The following is a 14,335-nucleotide window of genomic DNA, read 5'->3' as shown; positions in this document are numbered from 1 at the left end:
AAACTTAATGGGTTTTCTATCTTAATGCATTTTAAAAATGCAATTTGTTCCAAAGCTGGATTTTAGCAGCCAGTCCTCCAGGGTCACATGAAGCTTTAGAAAATATACTAATATGCTGCTCAAGAAACATTTATCAAAGTTGAAAACAGCTGTGCGGCTTAATATTTTTTTTTGTTGAAACATGATATATTCTTTTCTTGACTCTGTGATGAATAGAAAGAACAGCATTTATTGAAATGGAAATCTTGTTGCATCACGTCTTTACTAATTAATGTGTCCTTGAATGAAATTATCTTTTGAAATAAGTAAATCTTACTGACCCCACACTTCCTAACACACACACTGACTCGCATTTTTAGTATTATGAAAGATTGTAAGAACAAATCTACTTTATAATAGTTTTTCACAAATTAGGACATGGTTGTGTCACTTTTTGCACAATTCTGGGGGACAATTATATGTAGTACACACATAGACGTAAATAAAAACTCCACTAATAGTTCAGGTGTAACAGTAGGGTATTTACTTCCTTTGGTGTTCGCCAAAAAAAATAAATTTTTTACACATGCCTCTAATTAATGCTGACAGAAAACTATTCATAATTTTAATAACTCGTTAAAAATGCATTTTTAATAAATAGCAGTAAAGCCCTCAATTCACACTTCACTGATTTTAAAAGGAAAATAAAAGCATGTCAATGAGAAACTTGAACAGAGGCACAGATATAGAACCCATAAAACATGACAGAAACAAAAAGTTGCTTTGTTTGCAGATTAAGTCTGAAATGGAAGTGAAAGCCACAGCTGCTACTGCTGAGGTCATTTCATCATCTTAAGCTTTAAAAAAAAAAAAAAACAATTTCCATACGTAGCACATCTTATAGAAAGAAAACTTGAGGACAGTGTGTGTGTGTGTGTATATATTTGAAAAAAATAAAATAAAAAAAAATAAGCACTACTGGAACATTTGCATCAGAGCTGCACAACAGAAGTCTGCTTGGGTTAATACAAGGACTTCACCACACAACGACATTCTTGGAATGTCTCAGAATACGACTCAACAGAATATAAATTCCAAGCACACGCGCACAAAATCTGTTTCAAAGATGCTTCACTCAAAACCTCTGCTACATCAAACGGAGTGAGGCACTTGGAAAGAAGGGTTTCAAACTAATCGGCTAGTGACTAAAATCAACCCTGCTGCGGCTCTAAAACGCGGCGATCAGCGACACATCTTTCCTTTAACATCATTTCCAATTCAAGCAGAATTTATAAAAGCATATCCTAAAATTGTGATTCAAAGCATATCTTCACAATACACGTGTACTTAACAGTTAATGTGCTTATACGGTACAGTAACGTTACAGATTAGTCATTAACAGGTTACAAAGAAACGGTCTGAAGACTGAAAGTAAAAAAGGGACAGAGAGAATGAGCAAAGAAAGTTTGAGGAATGAACGGTCGTCCCTTTTCGCCTTCTCCCTCACTCAAATCCCAGTGTTCTCACTCCCTGCACAAAAATATTACAAAGGAAATCCTGCTTTTAGAAGCAGATCAAGCTAAATGAAACGATTTTTCCATGGCTGAATCTTAAAAGACCCTCACGCACATCTACAAACGTCACACTGTAGGACTCCATGTTTAAGCAGAAGCTAAAGAACTCTTCAAGCAACTCAAATGGCAAACATGAACGTTTTGAATTGATACCCCCCCCAAAAAAAAACACTATGGGGAAATCTTAATTGTTAAAATCTGCCTTGCAAGCAAATATTGTCTCATCTTGTACACCCTATACTTAGTACAGTTGCAGTGTTACACACTAAACTTCACTAGTACTTCACCCACAGGATTTGTGCTTGTAATCACTATTCAAAACCACATTTTTTATATAAATATATACATTTGTTTACTTATAAAAAGCTACTATGCGCTTCGACTTCTTCACAGCAAATATATAGACATCTTTCACTTTTTCTTCATTTTGTCCATCTATGAACTAAGATTTTCCCTGGATCTTGACAAAAAGACTCTAGTTAAGGCTATAGAAACCTAGCCCCTAATGTTAAATGGGTGGGATTTGCGAATGCAGGGATGTCAATCAAATCCATCTCCACTGGTCTATGGTAGGCTGGTGATGTCACGCTTGGGAGGAGGTCCATCGGGTTTACAGCTGGTCCCGTTAGCTTTGTCTTCAAACATCATAACCCTGTATGAGAGAAGAGAGAACATTTATTTCAACCATCAAATCTAAAATATTCCACAACTGGGGTACTTTTTATAATGATTTTAAAAAGAAAATATCAACTCCTCTTGCCACCTAAAAGTAATTAAATCCATGATTTAAAGTGGAAAAACAACTGTTACACTTATTAGCTTTGCAAGTATTTTTATCTTCTCACCACTACAAGGGAATTTATTCAAATAAATTGTAAATTAGATATAATATTTATAAATGTATTATATGCAATTATAATATTATGAGAGGTCAAGATTTTATTATGCACATACACAATGGGCCTCATTTATGAAACGAGCTTACGACCGAAAATTGGGCATGCGGTCGTTTCTACGCAAAACTTGGAATTTATCAATATGGATATGAGCGGTGGCTACGATCAAATCTCATCAGGTCTGAGCTCGTGTACGCAAGTTTTTGAGTTAGCCTGAACTTGCGTGCAGCCTAGAGAATTTCGGAGAATTGAATGACAGTATTTTGTTCATTTAGATTATTTTCCTAAACCGACAAAGCTTTAGCGTTATATGCGCAAATAGCAGCATAAACGACAGACCATGAGGAATCACACATAGTCATATCACACACCTGCAGCATTTCTGTGAATGGAGAAAAACAGAAATTATAATAGGGCTACACTAAATATATTTCTCTTAAATGGATTAAAAAAAAAAAAAAAAAAAAAAAAAAAAAAAAAGTGTGAGAAGTATAGGCCACTTTTGTTTTTGTGACAATGCATTTTATTTGTTTTCATTATATCTTTGTTTTTAAAAATGTAACTGATCGGGGATCACGCAGGTGCCTGACACGCACACCCACACCATTTCAGCCATTAATCAAACTAAAATGCAGTCAACCAAACATAAAAGTTACACTGCACAATTTACAAGGTCCACTGTAAAATCAGCATTCAGCGCCGAAACAAACATTTATTGCGGATGTGAAGGATGATGTTTTACTTAGATATTGGAACACAAGTACAAAGCCTTGTTTACATCATAGATAATAGTTTAGCAACCAAATGTTACATGGCAAAAATGGAAACATTTGGATGTCGAATGAGAGAGGCTTGTGAGCCCAATGCCGTTTAGTTTCGCTTTAATTCATTCATTTAATCTTGACGTTGTATTCTGTTTATAATGAATGCCACTATAGCCTAATTTGTGTTTTACTTCATAATTTAATATAACATTTTATAGCTACTCATTTTTTTCCATTCTTGTTCTGTTATACCGTTAAATTTAAAGGGTTTGTTGTGGATTAAGGCGAACTAAACCATGTTTATAAATGTTTCGTTATATTTACATGCATATAAATTAATGCCATTGTTTGTCAAGGTTAACGGGTGTTTTCGGAGTAAGATAATTTCTCTTTCATGAAATTGCTTCCTCTTTTTGGCCGGGTTACGCTTCTCTGTGTCGTAAACTTTAGGGGCGAGGCTTCTAAACCGGGGTGTTTTTAGGGGCGTGATATTCAAACGACGATTGTTTTCTGCCGCCACATTTATCAACGTACGATCTTTCGTACGATGGGATTGGCGGCATACGAATGTTTCATAAATCACACGTGAGCTCTGTCGTAAATTGATTTGTGCGCTCGTTTCTATGATTGATAAATGAGACCCAATAATCCGGTTTCAAAGAATAAGGCTTCGATGTCCAAATATAGGCGTTTAAGAACATATTGTGGTGTGGTGTCCACTCAGTGTCCAGCACTGGCTATAAGCTATCCCAGCTTCCCACGGAGTAGATTAGTAGAGAGAGCATAAGTGCACCGCAAGAGACAAGTAAAAAAAAAAAAAACCAGCCTGTGAAACCACAAATGCTGGATCAGACAAAATGCTGGTGTTTTGGAGATAGCAAAAAAACAAAAAGAGAACCGTGACGGTGTAGAACTGCGGACTGATCTATTCACACCATGTGACTTTCCGTTTCAGGTAAACCTTGACAAATCTCTCATAAGCTCTTAACAAGCCCTGACTCACCTAACAGCTAGTCACAAATCACAATGTGTAGAATTACTGAGATGAAGATACACATCTCTGCAAACTAATAATAAATCAGTAGGTGTCTGTATCATAATTCTGACACCACCTGTTATTAAAATCATCCAGCACAGAAAGAAATTAATCTAATTTCTGCAGCATCACAGCACAGAACCACACATTCAGTGATAGTGGCTATGATTAGTTTGTTTGCTTAGGCAAAGCACCAGACAACTTTAGCACGAAACTCAACCGATACGGTTACGCAAAAAACTCATACCACAAATTGCGCAATTACTTTTCAAAGTGGTCAGACAAACCAACCTCTGCTTGGTGTACCACAAAAAAAAAAAAAAAAAAAAAAAAAAAAAAAAAAGTCACTTGTGTGAGAGAAACTCCACTAAAAATCCTTGCGAAAAATGGCTTAAGATGTTTTCAATGAATCATGAAACTTGGCACAAACTAGTGTTTATCGCAAACAACCCAATTTTCTTTTCCAAACTACAGCCGTGTTTTTCACAAAAAAGGAAAAGAAAACAGGAAGTTGAAGGTTGTGTTTATCGCTTCCACTGAGACTTGGGAGGCGATTAGTGCCAACTTGGACAACATCCACACTTGTGTCAATGACAGCCATTATTAGGGGATAACTATCTCCAACCCCACCCAAGAAAATGAGTGCTGTGTCATTGTATATACAATGTGTGTTTATACAAAACTGGATCATTAAAAATCTTACATGACATCACTTGATTATTTTAAAAGTTTCCATTCATTAGTGAAAAGCCACAATTTTTGTGCAAACAAATTCAAAGTGAATCCAAATTATTGTACAAAAATAAAATACGGTCATAAAATATCAGAATTTTGCTAAATTAAATGTCTGACCTAGATAATGTGATAAATAGTTCAGGCAGCATGACATGGACCAGTTCTGTTCGTTTTAACAAAATATTCATTTGTCAAGTGTTACAATATAATTGACAGCCCGAGTTTCATATTATCAGTCACTCAAGGCGGTGTATTTAATGATGGATTTAACATCGATACTGGAGGTACCAGAGGCTTGTACTGTACTAAAGCCAAATTTCTGGTATCGATCCAACCCCTAGTGTCTCGTGATGACATCAGCCGTCACGGCAGATTCCTCTCCCACTGAGAGATAATGGCACAGATATGCTGATCCTGCACTAGATGAGATTAAACATGCCGACATATCTAAAAATAGCTGGATTGAGTCAAAGCACACGGCAGCAGGAAATTCTGCATAATGCCGTTTGCCAATATTAAAAACAAGACAGAGAGATAACATGCATGAAGAAGCATGTTTAAACACACATATGCTCACACTCACAGTTTGAGAACAGCCGATCGCTTGCCAAGCATCATTTTCACAAAGTCCCTGTAGTTGATGGTGTCGCTGCAACCTCCCGTCACCTCAGAGATCATTTTCTTCATCTCCAGATGAGTCTTTGGCACACCCAGCTTCTCCATCATTCTCTTCAAGCCCATCATGTCTGGAAACACAAGCAAACTACTACAAACTCTTACAGCTTGACAAGTAGATCCCTAATAAAGATGCTGACTAGTTGCTCACCAATGAACTAGTCAATGAGGTCAGAATTTGGCCTGTATATTTGTTGAAGCTCTGGCATTAACGCTGTTGAAGGGCTACATAGTACACCAATGTCTTTGGTTGCGTTTTAAATAAGGCATCAAGTTAAAAGTAGTCCAACTAGAATAAAAATGTCAAGAACCCTGCTTTTTATGTGAGTGTCTCCCAAGCAAGAAAGAAAGTCTGATTTGGTGTACATGACACAAAAATTGGCCTAATTATACAAGGTCTACTAGTTTGGCACAACCATAATGCTCACAGAAATGCATTTAAACTTGCAATGTGCTGACATCCTGAAGATGACACCACTTAAGTGTTATTCTGTGCTGTGAATCAGCCTCAGGGCTGATACTACAACACCAAGCATACTGCCATAGAGTAGAGCTACACAGAGCTGTCAGTGTTCGTCGGTCCACATCATTTGCATTAGTGGAATGATTTTCTCCTCACAGTGCATTCAATTTTTGTGTCCCGCATTATACAGTACGCCTCTCTCTCATAAAAACATACTTGCTACCACAAACTACACATTTGTTCAAGTCTCCCATGAACAGCCTCTGAAGTGCCCTTATTTCTGTGACACACGTTTCAGCTGTTTGGATTTATAATCAGGAATAAGGGCCTATGCCACTCTCCCTCAACATCTTATGTGGGCAAGCCTTCCATTTGCATAAAAATGCATGCTATACTTTACTGAATGAAATAGAATCTGAAAACTTATTCAGGTAAAACTGACTTAACTAGCTGAAGGTTTTCTTCAAACTATTGCAAATTTTTTTATTTGATGCGGTCTTTGAAAATGAAACTGTTCTACAATGCAAGTTTTAGTTCCCCCCCCATTGCTACTTCAATCTTTTAGGGAGGGGGGGGGGGGGGGCACTGCAGTTGGCTGCTGTCTATGCAGGGTCACGGAGCTCTCAGAATTCATCAAAAATATCTTAATTTATGTAAACGAAGGTCTTCGGTTCGGAACAACATGAGGGTGAGTAATTAATGACAATTTTCATTTTGGGTAAACTCTCTCTTTAAGATGACTTAACGATTTAAAATAGTACAAACAACTAAATGAGCAAAAAAAATAAATAAATTATTCACCCCCTCCCCCAAACAACTCAAAAGATTAAACCACCCGTTTAAAATTACAATTAAAATCATAAGACGTTTTTAATTATTCACAAGTTATGCTTTTTGTTTTTTTTAAACAGTGTTTTTAATTTCCCTCTCCTATCATGAGTCACCCCTACTCTTTATACAGCACATGACAATGACCTTCAAGTTGGTTACAGGTGAGTTCTCATGTTTCCCATGTGTCAAGTGTGGCATCACCTACACAGTGAGCATGACAAAAGAGCCCTTCCCCAATAACACTCAAAGTCTTAACTACATATGCACACACACACTTACCAATCTCCCCCTGATCATTCAGGTCAAACTCAGCATATTTATCTGTGGATTGGGGAAAAAAAAAAAAAAATAAAAAAAGTGAGATTTTAATAGTCCAACAGGAACAAATGAAACAATTCACACAGCAACATCTGACAGTGGCAGCATCTAGAGGTCAGGCATGTGACCGCATGGAAGAGGGAAACAAGAGGACATTTGGAAAACCCAGCATTTCTTATATGAAATGAGGCCTATTTCACAAGCATGGTTGGCTATATCTGTAAATGAGGACAGCTAGTACCAGATTTGAATCTGTGTCCTATTTTATTTTGCTAGATTATTCTACTATTTCCCCTCTCTTTCATTCGGTCTCGTTTCATTCTCACAATGAAGCTTCTGTTGGAGTGGACGCATTGATAGTGTAACAGAGTCACTGTGAGAGGAGGATGATGGGAAGGAGAGGGTTACAATGGCCCCCTATAAACACAAATGCAGCCTGTTCACCCCCGAGCTGAATGAGTGCGTGTGAAACAGAGCTGGCAAGGGAGGTCGTCCGTCGAAATGCACCGACGTTGCCTAAATATAACTCACAATTTTCACTGACTGAATCACTATCGCTCTAAATGGTTCTCTTTTTTTGGATGGTGATCCCGCTTATTATCAACTGCATTCTTTCTCTCTTAACTTATTTCACGTTTGCTTTTAGGGCAGTGGTGTACACACATACTGACATTAGTGGGTCAAACACTCTACGGCAAGTGCTCAGACTGTGTGTGTGCTCTCATTTCAGCAATGTCAAGAGAAATCAAGGGTTTGGCACACCTCCCGTCCCTTGTGCTTTTGATTTCTGTCCTTTCCTTCCATTTTCTCACTGTTTAATAAGAAATCATTGTAACATTCAGAGCCACTTAACCCCTTTAACCTGATCACTGCCTCTTGATAGTGACCCACAAACCCAAGCGTACACACCGAGGACAACTGGTAGTAAATAATTCAGCGTTAAAAGAGGCCCTTGGGTAAAATTCAACATGAAACATGTCTCAGTCAGTTTTTTTTTTTTAATAATCTGATGCATTACTGACTGACACAATATTCAAAGAAGGGAAAAAATATAGAGCAGGACTAGATTGGATTATGAAGAGTGGGCAATACACACAAAATTGGAGACAGGCAGATGGAGGGGAGGGGTTGAAAAATAAGGAGGAATTCATAACGTCAGCCAAAAACTAAAGAGGTTTCAGATGAGGAGGATACACAGATTTTAAAAGTTTTGGCCAATACAGATAAAATAACTTGTGAATAAAACGTCACACTCTTTTGTCTAAATACTCTAGCACTTTCAATCATCTCTAGTTTCAGAGACAGAGCAAGTCATCACATTTTAATAAAAAGATTACAATTTTTTTTTTTTTTTGAACACCACAGTAAAAATTATGCACAGACCCAATGTGTTAAAAAAAAAAAAAAAAAAAGTCAATACTAACTTCATAGGTCATCTTTTGAAAAGTGTTAACGTTAGAAAGAGAGGGAAGATGACTTCAGGATTCAGGTGACTGAAGTTTTCATGAGGGTTTTCAAAAAGAAAAGCAAAACCACGCTTCAGCTTTGACCAAAAGGCTCAGATGAACCGTTCGTTTACATTCCAGTTGTCCTTTCCCCCACACACAGACACACAAACCGTTATTTCCCTCTCCCACAAGAAGCACATGTCCAAAACCCTTAGCGCTAAAACAACAACAAGGGGGCAAGACCAGCACATTCCTGCAAGATCATATGGAAAAAGCAAGTCCATCACACATGCACAAACACCCACACAAGCTTTCATAGCATTCATGCCACAAACGTGTGTACGATGTTGGCGTTTAAAAAATTTCAACTATCCTTACTTTTAAGAGAATCCAACTTCTCTTGTAAATCCTCTTCATCCCTGTACTTCTGATCTTCCATAAACTCCTGCAAACAAGAGAGAGAAAGAGAGTTAGCATGATCTCAAACTGGAATAGACTGGGTGGATGAATGATTATCTCTGTTTGGTTGTGCATGGCAGAAGCCCAGAGAGGGCGAGCAAGTATGTGTCACGTATCTTAAGAGTGGATTCTCCGCTGTGTAGTTTTATTCTCTAGAACAGTTGATGCCAAGGACACCCACATATCCCCTTCCTTGAAAAACACACACAGCTATATATTTGTGTGTACAAAGAGCCATACGATTGGGATTATTTCCTAGGGGCCTATGAAATCCGGAATTTTTTTTCCCAAATTCAGTTTGATTTTTTTCTAAATTCAGTTTCAGTTAAAATTTTTGGGACTCTTTTTAAAATGGTCAAATAAAGTTAATCAAAAACCATGTCTAATTAATTAAAATCATGAAACTTATACAATTTAACATTAATTAAGTGTAACAAAAAAGACATTTAGGGCTGTATGAATTTTTGTCCCCCCCTTACCCTGTGTTTTTGTTATCAGATTCTGTGTTTTAGCATGTCTAATTATTTTTATATTTATTTATTCTTACAGTAGTCTTATGAAATATGTTTTCCCCCCCCTCAGAAATTCTGTTGCGTATTTAAATTTTACTGGTTATCAGATGAAGCCATAAAACATTGATTTAATGTATATTTTAAGTAAACATTTAAATGTTTGGCAAATAAAGGGGATTTACTATTAAAATATATTGTGATTATTTCTTTAAAAAAATAAATTTTTATTATTTTTAAACCGTAGTAGTATTACGTACGTTCTACTAAATAATAGTAATATATCCCATTTCTGGCACAATGTCTTTAAGTTAACCCAAACTTTTATTTTGACGGGTTGCCATGAATACCTTTAAAAGTTCTGTGTGTATATGATATGTTTTACTGAAATGAAATGGTAAAACGCTCGTGAAGTGACTCAGATCAGTTTTGGAGATATTGTTCATGTATTTATGTCCTCATTGAGACGGTAGATGCTGAAATCACATCGAGCGCCACACGCACTGTGTATGTAGTAAACAAAACCTTGCAGGGTTCATATTTAAATCGACTTTTGCGGCTTAATATTTACAGATACTAGTCCATATCATGATTTGATTTAAGTGTAATTACCTACTTTTGATTAATTCATCCAAACTTTGACAAATTCCGTAACATTCCGCGTTAAACTGTAAATTCCGTTTTTATGACTGAATTCCGCGATTCAGTCTGCGTTTTCTGCGTCGCCGAAATAATAGGGCCCTAATTTCCCCATGCAAATTTTGCACTTTAAAGTTGGTAACATGAAATTTGTTGCATTGACAAACAGAAATCTTCTTGGTTTGAAAGTGACTTGTGTGAGCTTCATCAGTGCTCGGAAAATTGCTAGCCTGACATCCCGGGGCTATTGTGTTTTCCAGTCAGGCTAAGAAAATGTATCACCGCCCTGCCCTAAATTAAATAGAAGGGTTCCCGCAAGTCCTTAAAAAGTCTTCAATTTAAATGGTAAAAGAAATAAACATTTCAAGAGGTCTTACATTTAAGGACAGAAAGACGAGAATCGCGATATGGATTAACGTGATGATTAAACTTCAATAAATATGAGCTGCAAACGTTCGTCAAAACGCAGCGTGGTTGTTTTTATCCAATGTATCTCTGAAGGGAAACGACTGTATTCAGAAAAGTTTTGATGGCATTTTCATTTAATCTTGCCTGTAATGCCTAATAACACTGCGTTTATGAGCGCAGCACTGCTTTGTGTTCAACTGATATCTGGAAAATGCTATATTTTGCCTTTCCAAAAGCAGCACCTACTGGCAGGGAATGAATCTGCATTTTCAATAAGCCTTTCTGCTGTTTATGTTCAGACCAAAAATCTACCCATATTTTTTTATGCAACAAACAGAGACATGTAGAGACTGTGACTTCTATAAAGATATAGATGTTTTAAATTAATATGATAAGTTATGGGTTTGACTCGTCCATATAAAAAAAAAAAAAAAATCAGAAATATGATGTGATAATTCAATTAATTTCAGCCTACCAAAATCTGAAGAGTGTCTGTCCGAAGAGCTACCAGGGATTCTGAAATTGAGCCCTGTTCATACGTCGCTGCATTAACAATAGCAAACAGCCCTTTTTCACCCAATAAATTTAGCTAATGTGACTGCACCTTTAGTGTTAGAGGATAAGCATGCTTCATAAATGCAGGCTGCTAGCTAGTGTAGTGTGCTAGCTAGCATCAGAAAACAGGACAGTGCATAAAAAGACAAACACAATACAGGCCGGGAAATTGTAACGTCTTTGTTAATGAGCTTTGACAAGACACAGCATGATAGATCAAAGATCCACACGTTTGATACGAGTCTTCAATATCAGTGAAGTATTAGAGTGGATGAGCCTATCAGGGAGATCACACAGTGGGTGTGTTTGTGAGTGGATTTTAATTATGGCTGGTGGGAGATGCTGCTGACTAAGTGAAGGAATGTGCTGTAAAAGAACAGCATGTGTGTGAGGAGCAGAGCAACTTTGAACAGTTAAGTATGACTCATGATGACGTCTTGTCTCTGCTCATTTGCTCTAACCCACACATACTGAGAGAGGGAGTAAAAATAAGCTTGGTTAACAAACTGTGGTCAAGTCGTGATACGGTTTTAGAATTAGAAGATGAAAACTGCACTGTGAGGATCAGCCCTCGAGTCATGCGGAGAGATGAACACAAGTACTACCTTCTACCTCAGCCAAGTCACGACTACACATCAACGTTCCTTCACATCAGAACTCGAAACTGTGAATTTGCTTCATTTGATAAGAACAGCGTTTGCATTTCACTGGCCTGCAGTTTCTCACCGTTACCAATGACAGCTCTTATCAGATTAAGCATCAACACATCTGACTGACGAAAACATGTACATATCATTTTACACCCTCAAAATCAAGACATTAGCCTTTGTTTTACAGAAAGAAAATTAAGACTATTTTAGCACCGCTAAGATTTTCATACAAATTAAGCACATTTCGTATTACCATAAGGGACCAAGAAAGAGACCACTTTCATTACTGTGTAGAGCAAAAACATTTTATTTAGTATTAAGCACATAAGACACCATTTATTAATTTAACTGAAAAAAAAAAAAAAAAAAAAAAAAAAAAAAAAAAAAAAAAAAAAAAAAGTCCTTAAAGGATGATTTTCATAACTGTACTAAAATAATGAGAATATTATACAGAATAAAATAAATTACAAATAAAATAAAGGTCAGATGTCTGGATGCATTATGGTAACAAGGATTGGGTGGGAAATGTGCTTAAAGTCACATTACAATGGAAATAGTGAAAGATCTCTTCTTCTGGATTGTGACGCACAGTAATATAAACCGAAAAAAAAAAAATAATGTTGTAAAATGGATAGTTGGCTCAATCCATCAGTTGTTGAATCAGATCAGAGGTTGATTGTAACATTTTATTGACCCTTTTATGGAGATTCCACTCAACCCTATGTGCAGGTAAGCACTGCAGATGTCACTACTAGTAGGCCAGTGCATGACCCGATTTTCTCCTCATTTCTGAATGTTCCTGTGACCAGACCAAGCTTTCACTCCCACACACACACACACACACACACACACGAGTGAGAGAGAGAGAGAGCGAGCTGAGACTGCGGCTCACTCCTCAATCTCACTCCCACATAATGGGTCCATTCATGCTGGATCACAGACACCTGTTTCCCGTCTGAGGGCACAGAGACAGCCGGGGGGACACACTGCCTCTTATCACATCAAAGAGGGCTGATCTTAAATATTAGCTTCCAAATAACACTAGTCAAGAAAATAAGCCTCTGGGGATTTTCTGGGTTTGTTTAAAACACCCAAGACGAGGTCACCTTTACGTAAATGTTAAGTGTGTCATTTTTAATTTTAAAATACTTTAAGATTAATATGCTTATTATAGTACCCAGTTGTATATTGACTCCACTAAAACTATTGTTTGAGGATCTTGGCCTCTCACAACACACTAACATTGGCTCAGCCAATAGCGTGAGTTTTGGGCGGGGCTATCTGTTTGTCCGACCAATGGTTGACGGGCAGAGTGTTTGGGGGAATCCTTGAGTGTTTAACGCAGCTGTGAATGACTCATGAGCGGGTTGAATTGGGCCGGGTCTCAAGACCTAGCCATCTGTCTAAAGCGATTTTTATTAGTTTTATAGTTTGCTGCAGCATTAAAATAAGAACACAATCCTGTCTCCGTAGGCAGCGCAATAGATTGAGGCACAGTCCTGCTCTGGATTGTGAAATGATCTGCGGCTTAATGTGGTCGAACTGTCGAACTAAATTAGGTCATGCTGCTGTAAAATCGAGCTTAACAATTCCGCTGCAGTCCAAAATAACATTTAACAGCCAAGAGACCACAGAGAAGAGTAAAGTAAATTAATAGCCCTTCTAATATTTATAGACAAAGCGGGAGCATTAGGGTAAATGGAGGCGGCTCAAGGCCAATGAAATAATCTCGCCTCCCCATTCAGACAATAATAATCCATCAGCGTTAGGTTTATTTACCTTATTGATTTCCTCCAGCTTCTCCCTCTGCTGTGCTTTGAGTAACCCGAAGGCTTTTCCGCCTGAAAAATGAGACATAGTGACCGTTACACACCCGTCTGGATGTTTTAGTTACCCGGGCTGTCTGGTGCACTTGCAGACATGAGATAAGGACACGCGCGCGCACAGAACAAAAACAGGCTTCGCGCGCATAACGGTAAATACAGCATCAGTTCACTAAAAAGAGACCGGCGACAAACGATATACCTTGTAAATCCTGGTTTGAAGGCATGCTGGGACGGTCGAGCGGTGATAATGAAGTAGGAGAGACACTGGTGTAGGTGACTGCTCGCGTCTGTTGTGTTGGAGAGAGGGAATCTCACGCTGCTTCGAGCTCGAGGCGCAGGTCTCACTGTGATGCACTCGCTGCTCGCCAGGAATGCAGCTATATACCTCACCGTGCGGTGAAGAGAGGCAATGCACACCATAGACTGATCAGGGAAGCGTTCTGCCACCCAGTGTTCTTTTCTCATGCATTAAGCTATTTGTAATTTAATTAGTCATAAACACGCCTATATAACGCCTTCAGCGTCCCAACCACAATGTAGTGACTGTTAAAGCACTTTTTATTTAGTCAG

At 37.8% G+C, this 14,335-nt stretch overlaps 1 protein-coding gene across 1 annotated transcript; it reads right to left on the bottom strand.

Moving 5' to 3' along the window:
* Positions 1-176: 176 nt before the first annotated feature.
* On the bottom strand, positions 177-14,217 carry LOC306870000 (allograft inflammatory factor 1-like). The gene is made up of 6 exons (XM_079417007.1): positions 13,965-14,217; positions 13,719-13,780; positions 9,098-9,164; positions 7,233-7,274; positions 5,568-5,730; positions 177-2,205 (listed from the first exon to the last, which is right to left on the bottom strand). Exons 1-6 carry the CDS (start codon positions 13,987-13,989, stop codon positions 2,118-2,120), a joined length of 447 nt encoding a protein of 148 aa, XP_079273133.1. The 5' UTR covers positions 13,990-14,217; the 3' UTR covers positions 177-2,117.
* Between the last annotated feature and the right edge of the window lie 118 nt (positions 14,218-14,335).

The sequence above is a fragment of the Barbus barbus genome, assembly GCF_936440315.1.
Source record: "Barbus barbus genome assembly, chromosome: 5".
Lineage (NCBI taxonomy): Eukaryota > Metazoa > Chordata > Actinopteri > Cypriniformes > Cyprinidae > Barbus > Barbus barbus.
This window is presented reverse-complemented; position numbering and strand designations above follow the sequence as displayed.

Excerpts from the sequence above, each read along its gene's own strand:
- LOC306870000 (XM_079417007.1), bottom strand. The coding sequence starts at position 13,989 with ATGCCTTCAAACCAGGATTTACAAG. Across the intron at positions 13,781-13,964 it reads TTCAAACCAGGATTTACAAG|GCGGAAAAGCCTTCGGGTTA; the intron begins GTATATCGTTTG and ends CTCATTTTTCAG. Across the intron at positions 2,206-5,567 it reads CGATCGGCTGTTCTCAAACT|GGTTATGATGTTTGAAGACA; the intron begins GTGAGTGTGAGC and ends TCTCTCATACAG.